Genomic DNA, 17,300 nt, shown 5'->3' with positions numbered 1-17,300 from the left:
TTTTTTTCTCTCTCTCTCTTTGTATTTAATCTCTAACTCATGAGCATATTTTCTAATCTCTTTGGTAACCAGAGAGCATATACAAGGCTACCCACTGCATCCATCATACGACCCAAACGATGGCGGCTGATCACAATAATTAAATATGCCGCTATTATCATAATTAGTATTGTAATCACCTTCTTTGCCATCTGTCAACTTCAGCTGAATATTCGAGTTTACCTACGTAACTGGATATCCCATGCTGACGATGCATACTATGCACCCTTGGCTGGTTGCTTTGATAAATTACCCAAGGACAGTCCCTATCTGACAGGTCAGAATCACTATGTGAATGACCTATCTCCAGGCATAAGCTTGATGGAAGACTATGATTGCTATGATTTTGCAGCAACAATTCAACCAAAGCCAACAGAATCCAAGGATACAATCATCTACCATGCCTATTGGCGTGCAGATCTTGCTCCTGTAGGACCAAAGCAACTCTCGACCCTTCGTTCCTTTTTCGCAACACAGAACCCAAATAATACAATTGTCTATCTTTGGTCCAATGGCGATCTATCGCAATCACCCGTCGTCAAGGAGATAAAGAAGCATGTGGGTGACCGATTACAGACAAAGATATATAATTCACATGAACTATCCAAGGGAACGCCCATGGAAAACTCTCCTCATTTGGACTTTAAGGATGCCAGTGGTTATCTCGATGGTGACCTCATTCGACTGTTGGTCATCTATCACTATGGTGGTATGTGGTTCGATATGGATTCGCTTTTTATCAGAGACATGAGTCCCCTCTTGGAGCAGGAATGGTTGCTTCAATGGGATTGCTATCTCCCCAATGGATTCCCGTTCAATGGCGCATTCATGCGATTCCATAAAGAGTCACCTTATCTTTGCGAGATGCTGTCCGAGCTGGCATCGGGACCATTACCGAGACCCAATACGATTGATTGGGGAGGATATATGTATTATAGAATTTATAGACGATTGTTGCATCATGGCATCAGACCTTGGTCAGTCCTTCCATGGTGCTTTACTGATTCTATGGTTTGCTCACCAAAGAACTCGATGCCAAATGCATTTATTGAAACTGAATTTTCAAAAGAAAGACTATTGAAGACCTTTGCCTACCACTGGCATAATCAATGGAAGAAAGAACCAGGATCTTTGTTCAGATTTTTGGATGAAATGCACAAGAATACAACTGGATGGTAATGCATATGCCCTGTACGTATATATTATAAACACTATTTCTACTTAATAAATAAATGAAGAACTTTAAACAAGATATAGCGCAGCAGGGTTCAACTATTGTCTAGAGAAATACATAACTGATTATTTATGCCATTTCGTACTATGATTGTAGTTACTGACAATTGGCAACTTTGAATGTGTTTCTCGATAATCTACCTTCTTTTTCGTCATTCATTTCGATAAATGTTTTTAATAAAACAAGGTAAAACATATCCTGATGGCGTCAAATGAAATAAACAAAAACATTGTTGGCATTGCAATGAAAAAAAAAAAAAAAAAAAAAAGAGCATGTTTATTTACTGTGTTTTATATTATACACAAAGAAGGAGGCGGCAGACCAGAGGGCGTTTCCACTTGCGAGATCTTTTTGATTTTTTTTTGCTTTCTGTTATTTAGATGTTAAATCGTATTTTAATACTGAGAGGGTAAATAAGCTACAGTTCCAAAATTGAGACACACCATTGTGCTGGGGAACAATTCTTCGATTTGGATGTCTGGCTGTTTAGGCGAAGTATTATTGTCTGTACATCGTCATCTAAGCCGTCGGTGAATAGTCGTAAGCGTCTAAGTTCCAGGCGACTAGTCTCCAGCTCGGATTCTTCCGTAGCGGATTCACGTTGTTGCTTCCTGGCGCTGGAAGTACGCGGTGCTTCTGAATCATTCATGGTCTAGTCCTGGTCATAGCTTGTAGTGCGGGATACTACATATTGCTGGTCTACTCTGGGGTGATTAGCACGGCCAAACACCGTTCTAGGAGAATCTTTTGCACTACTGGAAGAATGAGATTCCATGGGGAACACAGGTAGACCTTCCCTAAAAAAGACCAAGGGACGGGCATCGTATCTGTGGCTATGGCGTCTGGATGCTACTTCCAACTCGTGAATCTGAGGCAGTTAGTAGTTTTTGCCTGATGCGAAGCAGTCCATTGTCAGAGGGCCCTATGCTTGTTGTAGCTGCTGGAGTAAAGTGGGACACAATCGCCATTCCATTCGACGTGATGCTGAGTCGGCTAGACTCAGACCAAAAGGTATGTAACTGAGCTTGAGGCGGGTACAAATGTCGAAACAATGTCTCCATAGTTGAGCTGATAGTTGCATTAATAGTGTCGAATGTGTCTCGCCTGACGTGTTTGATGTGAGTCATTATAATAACTCGAGTATAATCTTACAGTAGGGCATACATTCTACTTTGCACTTCTCTATCGCATTTGTTAAGAATAGCTCTTCTTAATAAAGAATCTAATTCGCAAGCCATCGACTTAACAGCCTTTTTTCAATAACAACTAAAGGTGAATACAACACCACCAAAGTCCTTCATGTAAACGATTGAGGTGATGTTGTCATAGAATATCTGAAGTACTTTCCCCTGAAGTGCTGAATTGGTGACTACAGAAGCGCATCGACATTTGGTATACGTTTCTTCATGATAAAGTTTTAATTAAACTTGCTTCAGTTGCTCTAATTCGTCATACGGATACAATTGACAACAGTCATTGTTTTGAGAGTAAAGAGACTTATCACTAGATTTTTTATTAAGAAATATTTGTGTTTGATCTGAAGGCTTGAGTGAGTTTGTTGATGCTCCAACACAGATTACAGGATTTTCATCAATAATGCAGCTTGATGTTACCAACAAGTTACAGCTGAAGAAGCCGATTATTAGCTCTATACTGTTGCCCCTATCCATCAGTTGAACACACACACAGTCATAGCTATCATTATGGTCAGGTATAGATGTTTCCTTATCTGCAACTGAATATTGCTCAGCATGCAGGTCATTATACTTTTTCCTACCATATTGTTGTAATCAACAATAGAATTAGCGCATCAAAGGATAAGTCCAACAGTTAAATCCACTAGGATGTTCCCTTAGGTAACATGGTGTTGTTGACAAATGAATTAGGATCATAATCAGCCACAAGCAAGTTCATCAAGCATGTAGACACAAGTTATGACGCAGACTTTCAAATCATTGACTATGAATACCCTTATTCTAAATGCCCTTTTAACAGGAGCTTTATATTATCGAATAAAAGAATTCTAAATGTATTGACCTGTCTTTTTGATAATATAAAACGCATATGAACCTACACAGTTTATAAGCAAAGTTTTTATACCATTCAACAAAATGCAGCCAGCAAAGGGTTGTCACACAGCATATTTAAATTGCGGACTATCTGACCAGACACCCCATAGGCGACTCTTCACTCTATGAAAATTGAAGAAAAAGTCGCTTTCTGGTAATATAGTCAATGAAGCGCAGCATTAGTTATTTAGTGCCTTGGACTTTCTTGTATTCCTTATTATAAGGAATAAGTACAGCTGGCGTCCATTTCGCTGATTTACATTGGCTACAAGGCATGTGACACCCACAATAGATAATAAGCGTTTTTGGTCCTTTTTTTCTTTTTTTTTCCTTACCGTTTTTTTTTTTGAGTTCTGAGGCACAACTTGCAGCCTTATTGAGCGTCAAAGCTTGGTAAGCCAAGGATTCTGTGATAGACAGTGTAGGTATTGTGCCCCTCCATAAGCGCGCCGATATGCAGCTCTTAATCCTACTGGTTCGGAGTTTTTTGGGGTCAGATGTACTTTTTTTCTTGTGGTTGATCCTGTTAATCAAAGCTGTAATGGCTTTGAGAACTAAAAAAAGTACCCCAACTAGCTTATTTAAATCAATAAATAATAATAATAAACGCTTCATTTTACCACACTGAATATATTACTTGTTCATTTGGCTCATTGTCTGAATTTGGTATTCTGCCGTTTGTGTATTTCCTTGAGAGAATAGAGTGAGAGAGAGAGAAAGAGGTCATGGAAAAAATAGTAGCTTCAACAAAAAGAGCAGTTTAAGTAAGGTTCATTCTCTGTTACATAGCTTTCTCTTGGAGTCCTGCTTTAAGCTTATGTACTTGTAAATAATTTGTGTCTATGGCTTTAAGCGTAGTAAATCATTTACCAGGAGATGTTGTGTATCCTCATAGCAATTGTCTTTTATGCAGACAGGTGACTTAGTTAGACTTGCTTCTCGCATTCGTCACTATGTGATATTTTGCCTAAAAAAACGATACATCTAAATTTTTTGGCTAGCTGTCCTAAATAAGCCTTTTACTCTGATGATTTGTGACATAAATCAATTATTAAGGAAAGAAAATTAGCATGATAACGAGCATAAAAATTTGTTCTTGGCGATTTCTAATTCTTCATTGCTCTTGATCTTTCCTCTATCAAGGACACTATCAATAAAGTTGACAGAGAAATTTCTGGCTTGGAAATAAAGAGTCAAAAGACAGCAGGGTTTATAAGAGAAGAATGCAGCCTTCGTAAATGGAAGGAATCTTGCGGTTCATGCAAAGTGGTTTAATAAAACCCCCTCTTCAACAAAAGGCTACTTCTAGCAGCCTTTATTGGTGCAATACTGCATTCGGTATTGTTAATGTAGGTTCGCGTGGATAAATAAGGGCTTTGAATGTTATTCTTAGAATCGACCAATGTGATTGTTTTGGCGGGTTCTTCTTATCCTGACGAAAAACAAGAAAAAAGTTATTGAACACAAGAATCCAAAAGGTAATTCATCAAAGTAAAAGAGAACTATTTATTATCTACATAAAATGTTTTTTATAACGACTAGAGTCAATTTCACCATGACATGAGACAGGTAAAAGCGTTTTTAATGTATTTCTATAAAATAGTGTAAATAAAGAAAGTAAACAAAGCGTTGCGTAACTTACTTTAACTCGGGTATCTTATCTTCCGTCACAGATTCGTCTAGCCACAGCTCGATTCGATCACCACGGTACCGTTTGGAGACAGCGACGCCGACGGTACCAAGCATGATCAATCCAGCGCCGACGAGTGCAAAGAGAATCGATTCAAATACCTCGTCCAGCAGCTTAAGATTGACCTGGACGTTCAATCGACCACCCTTTTTATTGATTGGATCTTCCCACATAGGCTTGACGCCTTGCACAAAGCAGAATATGTTTTGGTTGGGTGCTAATTGGGATGGTTTCTTTTGACATGTTTCCTTATAAAGACGCCAGCGACAAACAAAGTTCCAAACCGTGTCACAATCAAATAAGGGCTTAACAGATTCAAGATAACTATCTGCTTGTTTACTACTATTGTCTGTAAAGTAAAACGTGCAGGGTACAGCTAGCGGTAAGGCCGAATCAAACGGGATGTGCATTTCGTTCAATTGGGATACAGCATGCTCATATCGAGTTGGATTCTCTTTTACCTTGATGGGATCTGCCCATACAGGAATATCTACATCGTCTTTTTTTATTTTTCATCGTCAATATATGTGGCTCAATTGAAATATATTATATGTATATATACCATGATTACTATGCTCGATTATACTCTTTTTGACATGCTCACATGGTTTTTCCGACTCTACAGACGAAACACTCGATGCTAGCGTACTTTGAGTACTCTCGGAACTAAATCTTCGGACCAATTCCGTAGATGAATCTTCAGATTGAAAAGAAGTGCGCCGACTATCAATGATAGGTTGTTGTTGTTGTTGATTATGTCGAGATGGTAAGTCATGTTCAGGATATGAGTGTCTTCTCGGGACAATCATGGGTACATGATTTGGCGTGTGCGTTAAACTAACCTGTCTTTTCATTTGAACAGGTGACGGCATTGTCCGTGTCCAACAGCCTTCGAGAGTGGATATAAACAGCACATTATCGAGGGCAACATCAAATGGTATCTTTGATATCGAAAGTGGCTGTTGTATGTCTTTGATTGGAGTCTTTTTACTCTTTAATTTATAATGATGATGATGATGATGTGGAGAGGGTAAATGAACTAGTAGAGTATTCGATGTATTGATAAAGATATGTTGCTCACTCATGAATTGTTGAAGTATATCTTGATGATGTAGATTCTTCTTTCGGTTGGCTGTATAGCGATAAATAGTAAATAACGTCTGTTGCATGACTTGTTTTAAAAAGAAAGGGAAAAACAAAAAAAAAAGAAATGATTCAACACACAGACATATTTCTAAAAAATAAGGTACAAATAAAAAGAATGGGGTGTTATTTTTTTTTTGTAAACTTGGAGTAGCCAAATATGGACTCGCTACTTGGGTCATGTGTTCAATGCAAGGTGTGTCCCTGCTGAATGTAGTCATAACAAACAAGATTATTTCCCTTTCCTCCTTGATCTAGAAGTAATGAAAAAATAGCTTGGATTCATATGAGAAATAAATATCTGTTTTTTCTTTTCTTTATTTTTTTAAACCTTTCAACAGCATCATGTTACTACAAGAAAAAAGTGGTGTGCCTTTAGCTGAATGTCAATGATTGAATATTGTGGTGTCACAATTTCCTTTTACGTCTCCTGCAGAACAAGTGCACAAAGGATCCGTGTGTTAACATAATGAACTCAGTGCCCTAGTTTATACTTTTTATAAAGTGCTTTCAACGAACAAAGTCGTAGCGAATTAAAATCGATTGGATCCTGAATCACTAGTGAGCCGTAACTGTATTAAAACCCTTATTACCATGAATATCCCCAAGTCGATTGGACTGAACCCTACTGACTTCTCGAAACTTCTGTCGTCTACATTAATTTCTTAAAAATGACTCTCAATGAAATGGATAAACATCCACGTATGAGATTTCATTATATAGTCATGGATGACGCACCGATTCACACGCATGAAAACATGAAGAAATATATTAAGTATCGAGGCTATACATGTATGTATCCTCTCACTTACTCTCCTGAACTTGATCCGATTGGACAGTTTTGGGCAGTAGCAAAGAGTAAGATGAAGCACCACAGATTTTTGCAGAAAGACACTTTATTAAAAAGAATCACGGTAGCTTGCAAAGATATGGAGAAAATTCACTTCAAAAGGTTCGTTTCGCATTCTTACAAGTATTGGGATAAATGTCAAAATAGGGAATCCATGTAATAGACACTGACGGTATCAGAAGCCACTAGTACGATGATAATATTGAATGAGATAAATAGCATTATTTTACAAATTATTCGAAAAAAAAAAAAATCGAACACTTTAAATTTTGACCAACGTTACATGCACCAGAAAACAGGCTAATGCTACGGGCGCTTCCTTGGGGCGCTATCTATGTTGTCACTAAACAATTTCACACTATCAAAGTGTCTATCTAAGCTAAGGCTGCCAAGTTCATTCTCTTTGATATAAAATACGAATTTATCATAATTACACGTGCTCTTGCATCTTTCTTGATCAACTGACAACATAAAACTAAAATAAATCAAGAAATAAAGACATTTCTTTCTTATCTCTTTCTTCCTCCTGGAAAGAAACACAAACCAAGTTGGTTGAAAAGCTTTGTTGGACGGCATCATAGGTAATGTGTTGAGACAGTGTCCGCAGAAGTAGTCTAACTTCTGGTGCATTTTCTGGTGCACGTAGTGTTTCCCTTTCAAAAGCTTATCGTATATTTAAAGCAGAACCCTATTAAAAAAGAGTTATTGAAAGAGATAAGCATTACAATTGAATCCTACAAAATTGAAGGAGAAACCCAAAATGAAAATAGAAAAGCAAGCGAATACAGGGCGCTTTCTAGAGCAAACATGAAATCGGCCATAGCAAAAGAAACAAGTTTGATTCTTACAGAAGACGCATGTCCTGTTTCAGTTAGTGATAGTACTGTCACTTTTGACTTCAGCTTAAACTTTGTAAGTAGCTTACTCTTTGGTGTTTATTAAAAAAAGTGATTTACGTTACTAAATTAGTCTTCTTAGATGCAAGAACGTGTCGACTTCAAGTTTGAGAATGACAGCGGTTCTGATTTCATAGCAACCATTTTCAAAAAAAGAGCTGCTGCCATTCACAAAAGCAAGTATAAATTCGACGACCAAATATCTCCAGAAAACCTTCATTCCATGACATGTGGTCTGTCATCCGTTCTGAACTTGAGTTGTGAATCCCAAAAGAGCCTTTATAAGCCTATTTAGTGGCAAAAACTTCAAGGCTTCTCTTCTGAAAGATACAAAGCCAAAGTTCTTGAAAGCATCAATGATTTGCATTTAACGTGGAACTTGATCTGTGCGTTCTGTGAAGATGACAACAACATTTATCGAGGAATGAATTATTTAACAACAATAATAACAACGGTGATCGACACTAATCCCTGCCAATACAAAAAGTGTTTGCTTTTTGAACATGTACTTCAAGTTGTACGAGATGAATCTCGGTTGCTTTCATTTCTATACCAAGCTGATCATGATAAGCTCTCAAAAATTAGCGAACAGGATATTATCACCTTTATTTAGGCACCGATTTTCAAAAAATTCTAAACTTGGAGCAGATCATTCACTTGAAGACTGGTGAAACTGTTACTAAGCTTTCAACGATGCCGAAACAAGAGCTATACCACGACAATGCAAATGTTGCAGGTTTCAAAATTGATTTGAGAACTGTTACAAATATTAACGAAGATGAAACTGATTTTGCTGTTTGTGAGGTTGCGAAAGACCAAAACAAAGCAAAGCTGTATCACAACATTTCAAAGCTTGTTCGTGAAGCCAAAAATGTCCTTCACTATCTTTATGTTTTAACCGGTCGTAAGAGAATGACTCTTTAAATTCTTGGGCCATTCAAATATCTGGTCTCAATTGCCAGCTTCCTACAGCGCACCATGCGCGCAATAGATTATATGTGGCTGTGTCTCAAGACTATGTTGACGAAACGAAGACTAAGGATGTGGTGGCTCTCCTCTCATGGTACAGAAGACTCTTTTGAAGCCCATTCCTGCCACCACATCCTTAGTCTTCGTTTCGTCAACATAGCCATTATAAGCAACCCAGATCGGAATGTGTACGCCACATTGTAGCTATCGCTAAGAGCACCAGAGTCTTTCTTTGGGGTAAAGTGAGCTAGCCTCCCTCAAACGAACAAATAGAAAATGGACAGTTCTGATAAATGATCACAGAAAAGAAATAAGATGGTATAAAGGATGCCCACTGTTGTATTTGGATTTGGATAGGTTTAAACAAAGTAGAAAATACGATGAGACTGTGTTGTATCTTTATTCAGAATAAAGTGAAAAGAAAAGAGATGATAGCACAATCTATAATTATATATTAAGAAGCTGAGGTATTTAAACTGAGTTGGCTATATTTGATTAAGGTGTAACAGCTCTTATAGCAGCATTAGGTTCAACTCTAGATATTGTATTTAAGCACTGAATAGTAGCGTGGATACTACACCCACAATTTGGTGCTATCCAAATTAATGGAAAACATTTACTGTATAAAAAAAAGCAATAAGGGATATAACGAATAAAAAAATCCAACAAGGTATATAAACAATAAAAAACGACTAAACGCTTTTTTCAACTTTTGCTTTCTTGACTCGGCTGCTTGTTGGAGTAAAGAAAATGACATGATGGAGGCTGGGTTGAGGAGTAACAGTAGAGACATCAAATACTTCTCGAAGTCGATCCACGTGTTGGCATTTGTTCAGAGAATGTTCTGCCACTATACCTGTTCGCAAAATGAAATGCTAGAGTATTTCAATCAATGATTCCTGTGCCAGTTGCCTCCTCTCTCTCTCTTTTTTTGGGGGTACCTTTTAGGCAAAGAGAAGTCGCAGGGTATTCTTGAATTGAGCCATGCCACTTACAGAGGTAGGGATATTTAAGATATCAATACTATTTGCAACATATATACCATGATGTTCAACCAAACAGTACAGATAACCGGTCTATGTCACGTATGAAAAGAAGAGTAATTAACTAATCGTTTGCGAGTCGCGATTAATAAGGCTGACCAATCTAGTCCATGGCGACCATGGCGACCATGGCGCCGATCTTTTTGTTGAGGTCATGAAGATGGTTGAGGATGGCGCCATTGACATGTAAATTTTTGTTTTGTTGGATGATGGCTTGGGAAGTCGTGGCAGAGGGTTATTTAAATTCGTTGCTTGACAGTTCCAAGGACTTGATATCCTTGCCATAGCGAATCAAAAGGCCAACCTTACGCCCAAAAAGTTGATGATCAGCTGAGCGTGAGTCAAAAACAATATCATTGTATTATCGTTCATTTTGAGTGCAGTCATAAGTAGTTTCGCCACTAACAAAAATCAAGGCAAACACTTGGTGCACTCAAAAATGCACTCAAAAATAAACCAATACCACAGGCGCTGCCTCTATCCACTACCTATGATGTCGTCAGCAAAACTATTCAATGTGTAGTGTCAAACTAAACATGAATTTATGAAGTTACCATATTGAATTGTCTCTTTTCAAGAAGAAAGAAATCAAAAATAAATGCTGTTATTTTTAATTTTATGCTGTCAGTCTATTAACAAAGAACCAAGATCAATCACGTGTAATTATGTAAATTCGTGTTTTATATCAGAGAAAGTGAACTGGGTAGCCTTAGGTTAGGTAGACACTTTGGTAGTGTGAAGGTATATAGTGACAGCATAGGTGACGCCCCAAGGAAGCGCCCGTAGCACTAGCTTAAGTGCATTTTTGAGTGCACCAAGTGTCTGCCTTAGTGAGAGTTGCCCTTTATTGTGACATTTATCCCAGCATTTGTGAGAATGCTAAACAAAACCTTTAAAATCATTCAGCTTTAAGCTACAAGGTACTTTACTGATTCTCGTCATCAATATCTCCTTTTTCAAGAACCAACTACGTTTCACTTTACTCTTAACAACTGATCAGAATTGTTCAATTGGATTGAATTCGGGAGAATATAGAGGTAAATAAGTATAGCAATAACCTCGAGATTCAATGTACTTGCCTATGCCCTCTCGCGTATGGATAGAGGCATTATCTATTGCCAAATAATGTCTCTTAATGTATAGATATTGGTCCATTTCATCCATTGTTGCCCTTAGAAAGCTTATATATTGTCCTGTTACCGCCCTCTTGCTTGTACTCTTAATACCTTCTCCTCGCTCTCTCTTTCTTGACGGTGGCTGTGGAGGTCTTGGGCTATGTTTGATTAAACCTGTAGCTGATATCGCGCCCAAGATGGTATTTGTCTGTGCTCGAGTTTTTGGCACCGTAACTATGGCAGATGTGCCTTTTTGCGGCCAGGCTATACTACGTTTCATGCTAATATGAAACGCAGACTCATCAAGGAAGATGCAGTTTGTCGTAAAGCCCATGTCCGTTTTCTCCCACTTATGGACCCAGCCCAAACGTTCTTGTATCTTTTTCTCATTGCTCCTATCGATAGGCTGAAAACATGCCTCCTTAAGCGTCAGGCTGTACTCCTTTCTCACAAAATATAAAGAGTATTTTTGGATACTTTCAGATCTTGAAATGTTTGACGCAGACGGTCCATTACCTGTTCCAAGACGGACTATGGGTTTTCATCAATACACTTTAGAATGACTCTCTTATGTTCATCCTTGAGAACACGTGGACGACCTGCTTTTCTAGATTTCTCAAAGCTGCTATCAGGATCTCTTTCGTAATCTTTGGTCCATCTTTGTGCAGTACGAATATGGACTCCCAACCGCTTTGCGGTCACAGAAGGATTCAAACACTTGTTTAAATTTTGACACTTTTTTGTGTAAAGACATATGTCTTTTATGATTGCTTCAACTGTATATGGTGCCTGAATAGAACGGCCATAAGATGATGCATCAATCCAATAACCTCGCGCCAATACTGATTGCTTACTTGAAGCTATTGACACCCTTTCCTCCAGTTGAAAACCTTGGCTTGTCAGTGACTTTTGTCTACGAGGTTCTAATGAGTTACTCTAATAGACCTTAAGCTCATCTATTCTCAAAAAAAAAAAAAAAGCTTGAAAATTAATAGAGTATATTGCTCTGAGCCTTCTTTACGATTTTATATCGTCTTGTAGAGTGTTTATAAAATAAATCCCATTGCCCCCTTTTTATCGACAAATAACATTATTTTTTTTTATTTTATTTTATAAAGCTATTTTGAGCGGAACCGTAAAGGTGTGCGTCTTAATCCACTTGCATAGAATCTTGGTGAAGTATATCGTCTTGAGTTATTTAAGATATCTAACTTCTTTAATCTTATGGTCTCTTTCTGCTCTATGTTTGCGTCTTCTTTATGCAGTTTACTCTCTATCGTAGTTAAAAAGTCTAATATATCTGAACTCTCTGGCATACGAAATATCGGCAGCTGTGAGGTAGGAGCAATATCTTCGGTTTGAAGTGGTTGTGTAAACTCCAAGTCTAAATCATCCATATATTCAAGGTCAGTTTGAATCGACACTTCTGTGAACTGTGATGATGGCTGTAAGGGCTGATGTGTAATGATATTATTACCACTTCCTGGTGGTAACGGTTCAACAAATGGTTCTAACGTAGACATATATTGTGCAAGCAATTCATCTACTACAAATAGATATACTATTAGTACTTTTCCCCTTCCTTTTTTGTGTGTGTATCAATTTACATTCTGCTTGCTGCTCTTCTTCAAGTGGTCTACTTGAGAAGAAAGGTTTGGTATTTTCATTTGATAATCCCAAAAGGGGTCTGTGAAGTGCAAAAAAGGCATTATGTGCAAGTTCTTTTTCTGGAATATTGATCACAGGTACAAATGATAGAGGCTTTTTCTTGTTATTATTATTGTTGTTGTTGTTGCTATTTGTGCTTGATTTCTCTTGTCCTTTATTTCTTAATTTCACTTCTTTGGCATCATTGTCACAAGAAGATGAACCAAACCGTGATGTGATATATCTTGTCGTGTTTGATTTGTTTAATTGACGAACTAAACGATGTCTACACAGGAACATTATGTTTCAATAAGAAAAAGGACTCAATTACTGCTTTTTGTCCCCCCCTCCATTAGAACTTCCCTAAATATTTGCCTTTTGATCCATGATTGGTCAGCTGAGCTATATCATACTTGCCTTTTTAAGTAAAATGACTGGCTTATTGAAGCTGACAAATGAATTAGAGTCAAAATGCATTAATACCTTTAGCTGTTACGGGTGAAATAGGGACTTTACTTTGGTTTTATGAACTATAGCTTTTATATCAAGCAAAGCAAAAAAAAAAAGGATAAAAGATAAGCTAATGAATATGGACTATCTTGACGTCATTCTGCATAGATTACATTTTATTGCTGAATTAATGTGTACAAGCAGATTAAATATTCATATGTTCTCCTTTTTACTAGTAAAATGACGACATAAGCAATCAAAAGGAAAAGAATCGCATTAGTCTACAGAGATTGAATAAGCTGTTATTATGATACTACAAAAAAAGAAAAGAAAAAGGAAGTTAATGCCTGTGTACATCCAGGGCACAAAAGGTTCGTTAATTTACACAGACAGATGCTATGAGTGCCAGCTTGCTTAAAACAGAAGAAATGCTATATGTAGATCATATATATCGCAAATAGGCATCATTTTTAATTTGCATATTTCATTAAAAAGAGAGATTCCAGCCATCTGCTTGCATCTTTTCTAAAAATATGGAATTGATCCCACTCGAGCTTGGTGGAGAGTCCGCTTCATTTGACCAAGACTGTAAGCATTAGGATATATTGCAAGCAATACAGGTGTTTTCTATACTATTATCGCTCTATCGCAAATGAAAGAAAGCGACGTTACTGAAATGCGACATTGCTTTTGTTAAACATCCTTATGCATATCAGAGCCTTGAGAAAACAATGTAATTTAGCATTGATTTACTTTGTTTAGAAGGGTGTATGCTAGTTTATATAGGAAATGAAAAAATAGAACCAAACGACACTTTTCAAATGTAGGTAAAAAAGCCAGCGGTCAACTAAAGGGTTTTCTTAATGAAAACTTTCTTTTTGAATTATTGTCACTATGTAATTACTTTTTAATTACTTACAAGATGAGCATTTTTTAAATATGCCGTTATGGTGCATCTTGATAACAAAAAAGAAGTAATGCGTCAAAAGAGATGATGCATTAAGCAATAAAAAATGTATATAAGAAAAGAAATGAGTTCATCAATTGCTGGAAGAAGAAAAGATCTTCAGTATCAACATTTTTGACGTCAATCCTATGTATATAAAAGAATTGATGTTCACATTCAAAACAAAAGAGCCTTTTGACCATTACATTTGTATGTGCTATTGAGACGCGTTAGCCAATAGAATAACGCTGTGGTTGTTATCGAAACGTATTAGCCAATAGAAAATCATTAATTGAATGGTCTTTTTTTCTACACTTGTGTGATTAACCACTTTGCCCGTTATCTGTGAACAGAGAAATGCTCTCTAAGTGTGGCTACTCAAATAAATGCTTATGATGTTACTAGGCGGTATCGAACTAAAAGCTATTTTGGGTAGTTTGCTGAGTCAAGACCATCTTCTGAGCTTGCGGGACGACTGGTAGACGAGGTTGAGGTCAATCGATAGCTACCTGTTGGCAGTCTGTCAATCCAGACTTATCTGGGACTGTTCAACTTGTACTTTCTAGGTTTTTCAGATGTATAAGTTCAGCCTTGATACATCACTCCTTTTTATAAGATATATACACCATTGACATTCAGTGTATACCTTTCTTTCTTTGGGATCATATGTACTCTTACCTTCCCGTGGCCAATCCTGTTAATCAAGACTATTATTGTCTTGAGAACTAAAAGGAGTATGCCTTTATTATAAATAAATGTAAATAAAAAAAAAAAAGAAAGTTGGTTAATAAATGACGCGTATTTATGTATATGTGCGTGTGTGTGATGATTTGACAATGACACCAATCATGCACATCATTAAGAATAGTCTCATCTTTACAGTAGTAAGGATATATGTGCTTTTTTTTTCATTGAGTGTGTTTTTGGCAATGTGTTGTGTCAAATCATAAAATGGCAAGTTCCACACACATGTATACACAAATGAGCAGGGAACTTGATGGGAATCGCGCATGGCATGTTTAGTAGTGTGACTATGGCCCTTAGTACCAAGACAAAAGATAGCCACAAGCCACCTATGAGAGAGGTTATTGAAAGTATAGACAGCAAGACATTGACTATAGCAGCCTCAGCATATCTTATCAGCCCAATCTCCCATGTTGTAAACCTCAAGTGTTAGTCACCCTTCCTCAAAGGAACCAATGGATATAGAATGATTCATATAAAGGAAACTAGTGAACCGGTCTCTAAAGTATAAACGAATCAATTTCAACGATCTGATCGAAAATTTTATTTTGTAGTCATAAAGGATGACTACTTTTTCTGAAAGCCTATTTAATGACCCGAAGGGTCCCGGACTTATGTTCATGTTGGTTTTCTTCATTTAAAAATTCATCATGTTGGAAAAGGGTCAACTTACTGTCGTTCTTGGTGCTCAATGGGGTGACGAAGGTAAAGGCAAATTGTCTGATATTCTTTGTGGTGAAGCAGATCTTTGCTGTCGTTGTGCTGTAAGTTATATCTTTCTTATCTCTATTCGAGAAAATGCTTATATGTCATTTTAGGGCGGTAACAATGCAGGTCATACTATCGTTGTTAATGATGTCAAGTATGATTTTCATATGCTTCCTTCAGGTAAGAAAGACGAAAAGGTTTTTCATTTCATATTTGCAAATCTTTTGACACTTTTAATTTAGGTTTAATCAACCCCAACTGTATTGCCTTGATTGGTAACGGTGTTGTTGTCCATTTGCCTTCCTTCTTTGAAGAAAAGGCCAAGCTCGAAGCAAAAGGTTAAAAGGAGGAAAAGAAGAAAAAATGACAAGAAAAAAAATTAAAGCTTTTTTTTTTCTCTTTGTGTCCAGGACTCAACTGTGAAGGTCGCCTTCTTCTCTCCGACCGTGCTCATCTCGTTTTCGATCTCCACCAAAAGATTGATGGTCTCAAGGAAGTCGAATTAGGCCGTGGCAGTATTGGCACTACCGGTAAAGGTATTGGTCCCACCTATTCTTCTAAGGCTTCTCGCTCTGGCATTCGTGTTCACCACTTGTTCCAGTTTGAAGAATTTTCTGCTCGTTTCAGAAGCATGGTTGAAAACAAGCGTAAACGTTATGGTAACTTTGAATACGATGTTGAAGCCGAATTAGAAAGATATAAGGAGTTGGCTGAACGTGTGAGGCCATACGTGATTGATACCGTTCCTTATCTTCATGAACAAATCAAAGCTGGTAAGCGCGTTTTGGTAGAAGGCGCCAACGCTTTGATGCTTGATATCGATTTTGGTACCTACCCCTATGTCACATCTTCAAGCACAGCTATTGGTGGTGTTTGTACCGGTCTTGGTGTCCCTCCTTCTAAGGTGTCTAAAATCGTTGGTGTCGTCAAGGCTTACTGTACAAGAGTAGGCGGTGGTCCTTTCCCTACGGAACAATTGAATGTAAGAGATAGTCTTGTGCATACTCGGATAAACTTACCCTTTTATAGGAAATTGGTGAACACCTTCAAACTGTTGGTTTTGAATTCGGCGTCACCACCGGTCGTAAGCGTCGTTGCGGTTGGTTGGATCTTGTCGTTGTTAAATATTCCACCATGATCAACGGATATACTAGCTTCAACTTGACAAAATTGGATATTCTTGATCAGTTACCTACTATCAAGGTAGCCGTTGCATACCATTTGGATGGCAAGAAGTTGGAATCATTCCCTGCTGACCTTAGCTTACTTGAAAAAGTCGAAGTTGAGTATGTCGAACTTCCTGGTTGGATGACTGACATCTCCAAGTGTACCAAATATGAAGAACTCCCAGAAAATGCAAAGAAATATATTGCTTTCATTGAAAAAGAAACAGGTGTACCAGGTAAGGGAATACTGTCAATTACAAGGCCTTGTAAGCTAATTGAAATATATAGTTGAATGGATCGGTGTTGGTGCTGGTAGAGATGATATGATTCACAAGTCTGCTTAATAAACTTATAAAATGTAGTAATAAACTGTATACTATTATCTTGTTAAAACCTTGTCATAACCATAAGTGACATTCTAACCAAGGCTCACCCTTGACATTCACCATTAATTTGATTGTTCTTTCTGTCCCCTCGGTCCTTCTCCTATCTGACAATAAAGAAATGAAGATCATTTCAGAGTAAAAAGCTACGACATGACCATTGGCTACACAACATCATGTGTACATACAAGCTTCTATTTAGACTTTT

General features: G+C 37.5%; 6 protein-coding genes across 6 annotated transcripts; 3 read left to right on the top strand and 3 right to left on the bottom strand.

Moving 5' to 3' along the window:
* Nucleotides 1–11: 11 nt before the first annotated feature.
* RHIMIDRAFT_272336 (uncharacterized protein) lies at nt 12–1,509 on the top strand. The gene has a single exon (XM_023612315.1). The coding sequence runs from the start codon at nt 40–42 to the stop codon at nt 1,216–1,218; it is 1,179 nt and encodes a 392-aa protein (XP_023469100.1). The 5' UTR covers nt 12–39; the 3' UTR covers nt 1,219–1,509.
* Nucleotides 1,510–1,541: 32 nt separating this feature from the next.
* On the bottom strand, nt 1,542–2,400 carry RHIMIDRAFT_289810 (uncharacterized protein; the record flags this gene model as incomplete). The annotated part of the gene is made up of 3 exons (XM_023613674.1): nt 1,542–1,925; nt 1,977–2,065; nt 2,127–2,400. The coding sequence occupies 3 exons, from the start codon at nt 2,398–2,400 to the stop codon at nt 1,692–1,694; spliced, it is 597 nt and encodes a 198-aa protein (XP_023469099.1). The 3' UTR covers nt 1,542–1,691.
* A 2,455-nt stretch (nt 2,401–4,855) lies between these two features.
* On the bottom strand, nt 4,856–6,201 carry RHIMIDRAFT_234741 (translation initiation factor eIF4e; the record flags this gene model as incomplete). Its single annotated transcript, XM_023608219.1, has 3 exons — nt 4,856–4,934; nt 4,985–5,531; nt 5,595–6,201. 3 exons carry the CDS (start codon nt 6,199–6,201, stop codon nt 4,856–4,858), a joined length of 1,233 nt encoding a protein of 410 aa, XP_023469098.1.
* A 1,631-nt stretch (nt 6,202–7,832) lies between these two features.
* On the top strand, nt 7,833–8,845 carry RHIMIDRAFT_234740 (uncharacterized protein; the record flags this gene model as incomplete). The annotated part of the gene is made up of 4 exons (XM_023608218.1): nt 7,833–7,937; nt 8,004–8,165; nt 8,217–8,438; nt 8,507–8,845. 4 exons carry the CDS (start codon nt 7,833–7,835, stop codon nt 8,843–8,845), a joined length of 828 nt encoding a protein of 275 aa, XP_023469097.1.
* Nucleotides 8,846–12,047: 3,202 nt separating this feature from the next.
* RHIMIDRAFT_272331 (uncharacterized protein) lies at nt 12,048–13,213 on the bottom strand. The gene is made up of 2 exons (XM_023612314.1): nt 12,656–13,213; nt 12,048–12,594 (listed from the first exon to the last, which is right to left on the bottom strand). The coding sequence occupies exons 1-2, from the start codon at nt 12,993–12,995 to the stop codon at nt 12,167–12,169; spliced, it is 768 nt and encodes a 255-aa protein (XP_023469096.1). The 5' UTR covers nt 12,996–13,213; the 3' UTR covers nt 12,048–12,166.
* A 2,002-nt stretch (nt 13,214–15,215) lies between these two features.
* RHIMIDRAFT_307821 (adenylsuccinate synthetase) lies at nt 15,216–17,242 on the top strand. Its single transcript, XM_023614541.1, has 6 exons — nt 15,216–15,599; nt 15,654–15,723; nt 15,786–15,881; nt 15,954–16,525; nt 16,573–16,945; nt 16,998–17,242. The coding sequence occupies exons 1-6, from the start codon at nt 15,486–15,488 to the stop codon at nt 17,051–17,053; spliced, it is 1,281 nt and encodes a 426-aa protein (XP_023469095.1). The 5' UTR covers nt 15,216–15,485; the 3' UTR covers nt 17,054–17,242.
* The last annotated feature ends 58 nt before the right edge of the window (nt 17,243–17,300 follow it).

The sequence above is a fragment of the Rhizopus microsporus genome (assembly GCF_002708625.1).
Source record: "Rhizopus microsporus ATCC 52813 unplaced genomic scaffold scaffold_3, whole genome shotgun sequence".
Classification (NCBI taxonomy): domain Eukaryota; kingdom Fungi; phylum Mucoromycota; class Mucoromycetes; order Mucorales; family Rhizopodaceae; genus Rhizopus; species Rhizopus microsporus.
The sequence above is the reverse complement of the archived record's forward strand: the minus strand, read 5'-3'. Positions and strand labels throughout refer to the sequence as shown.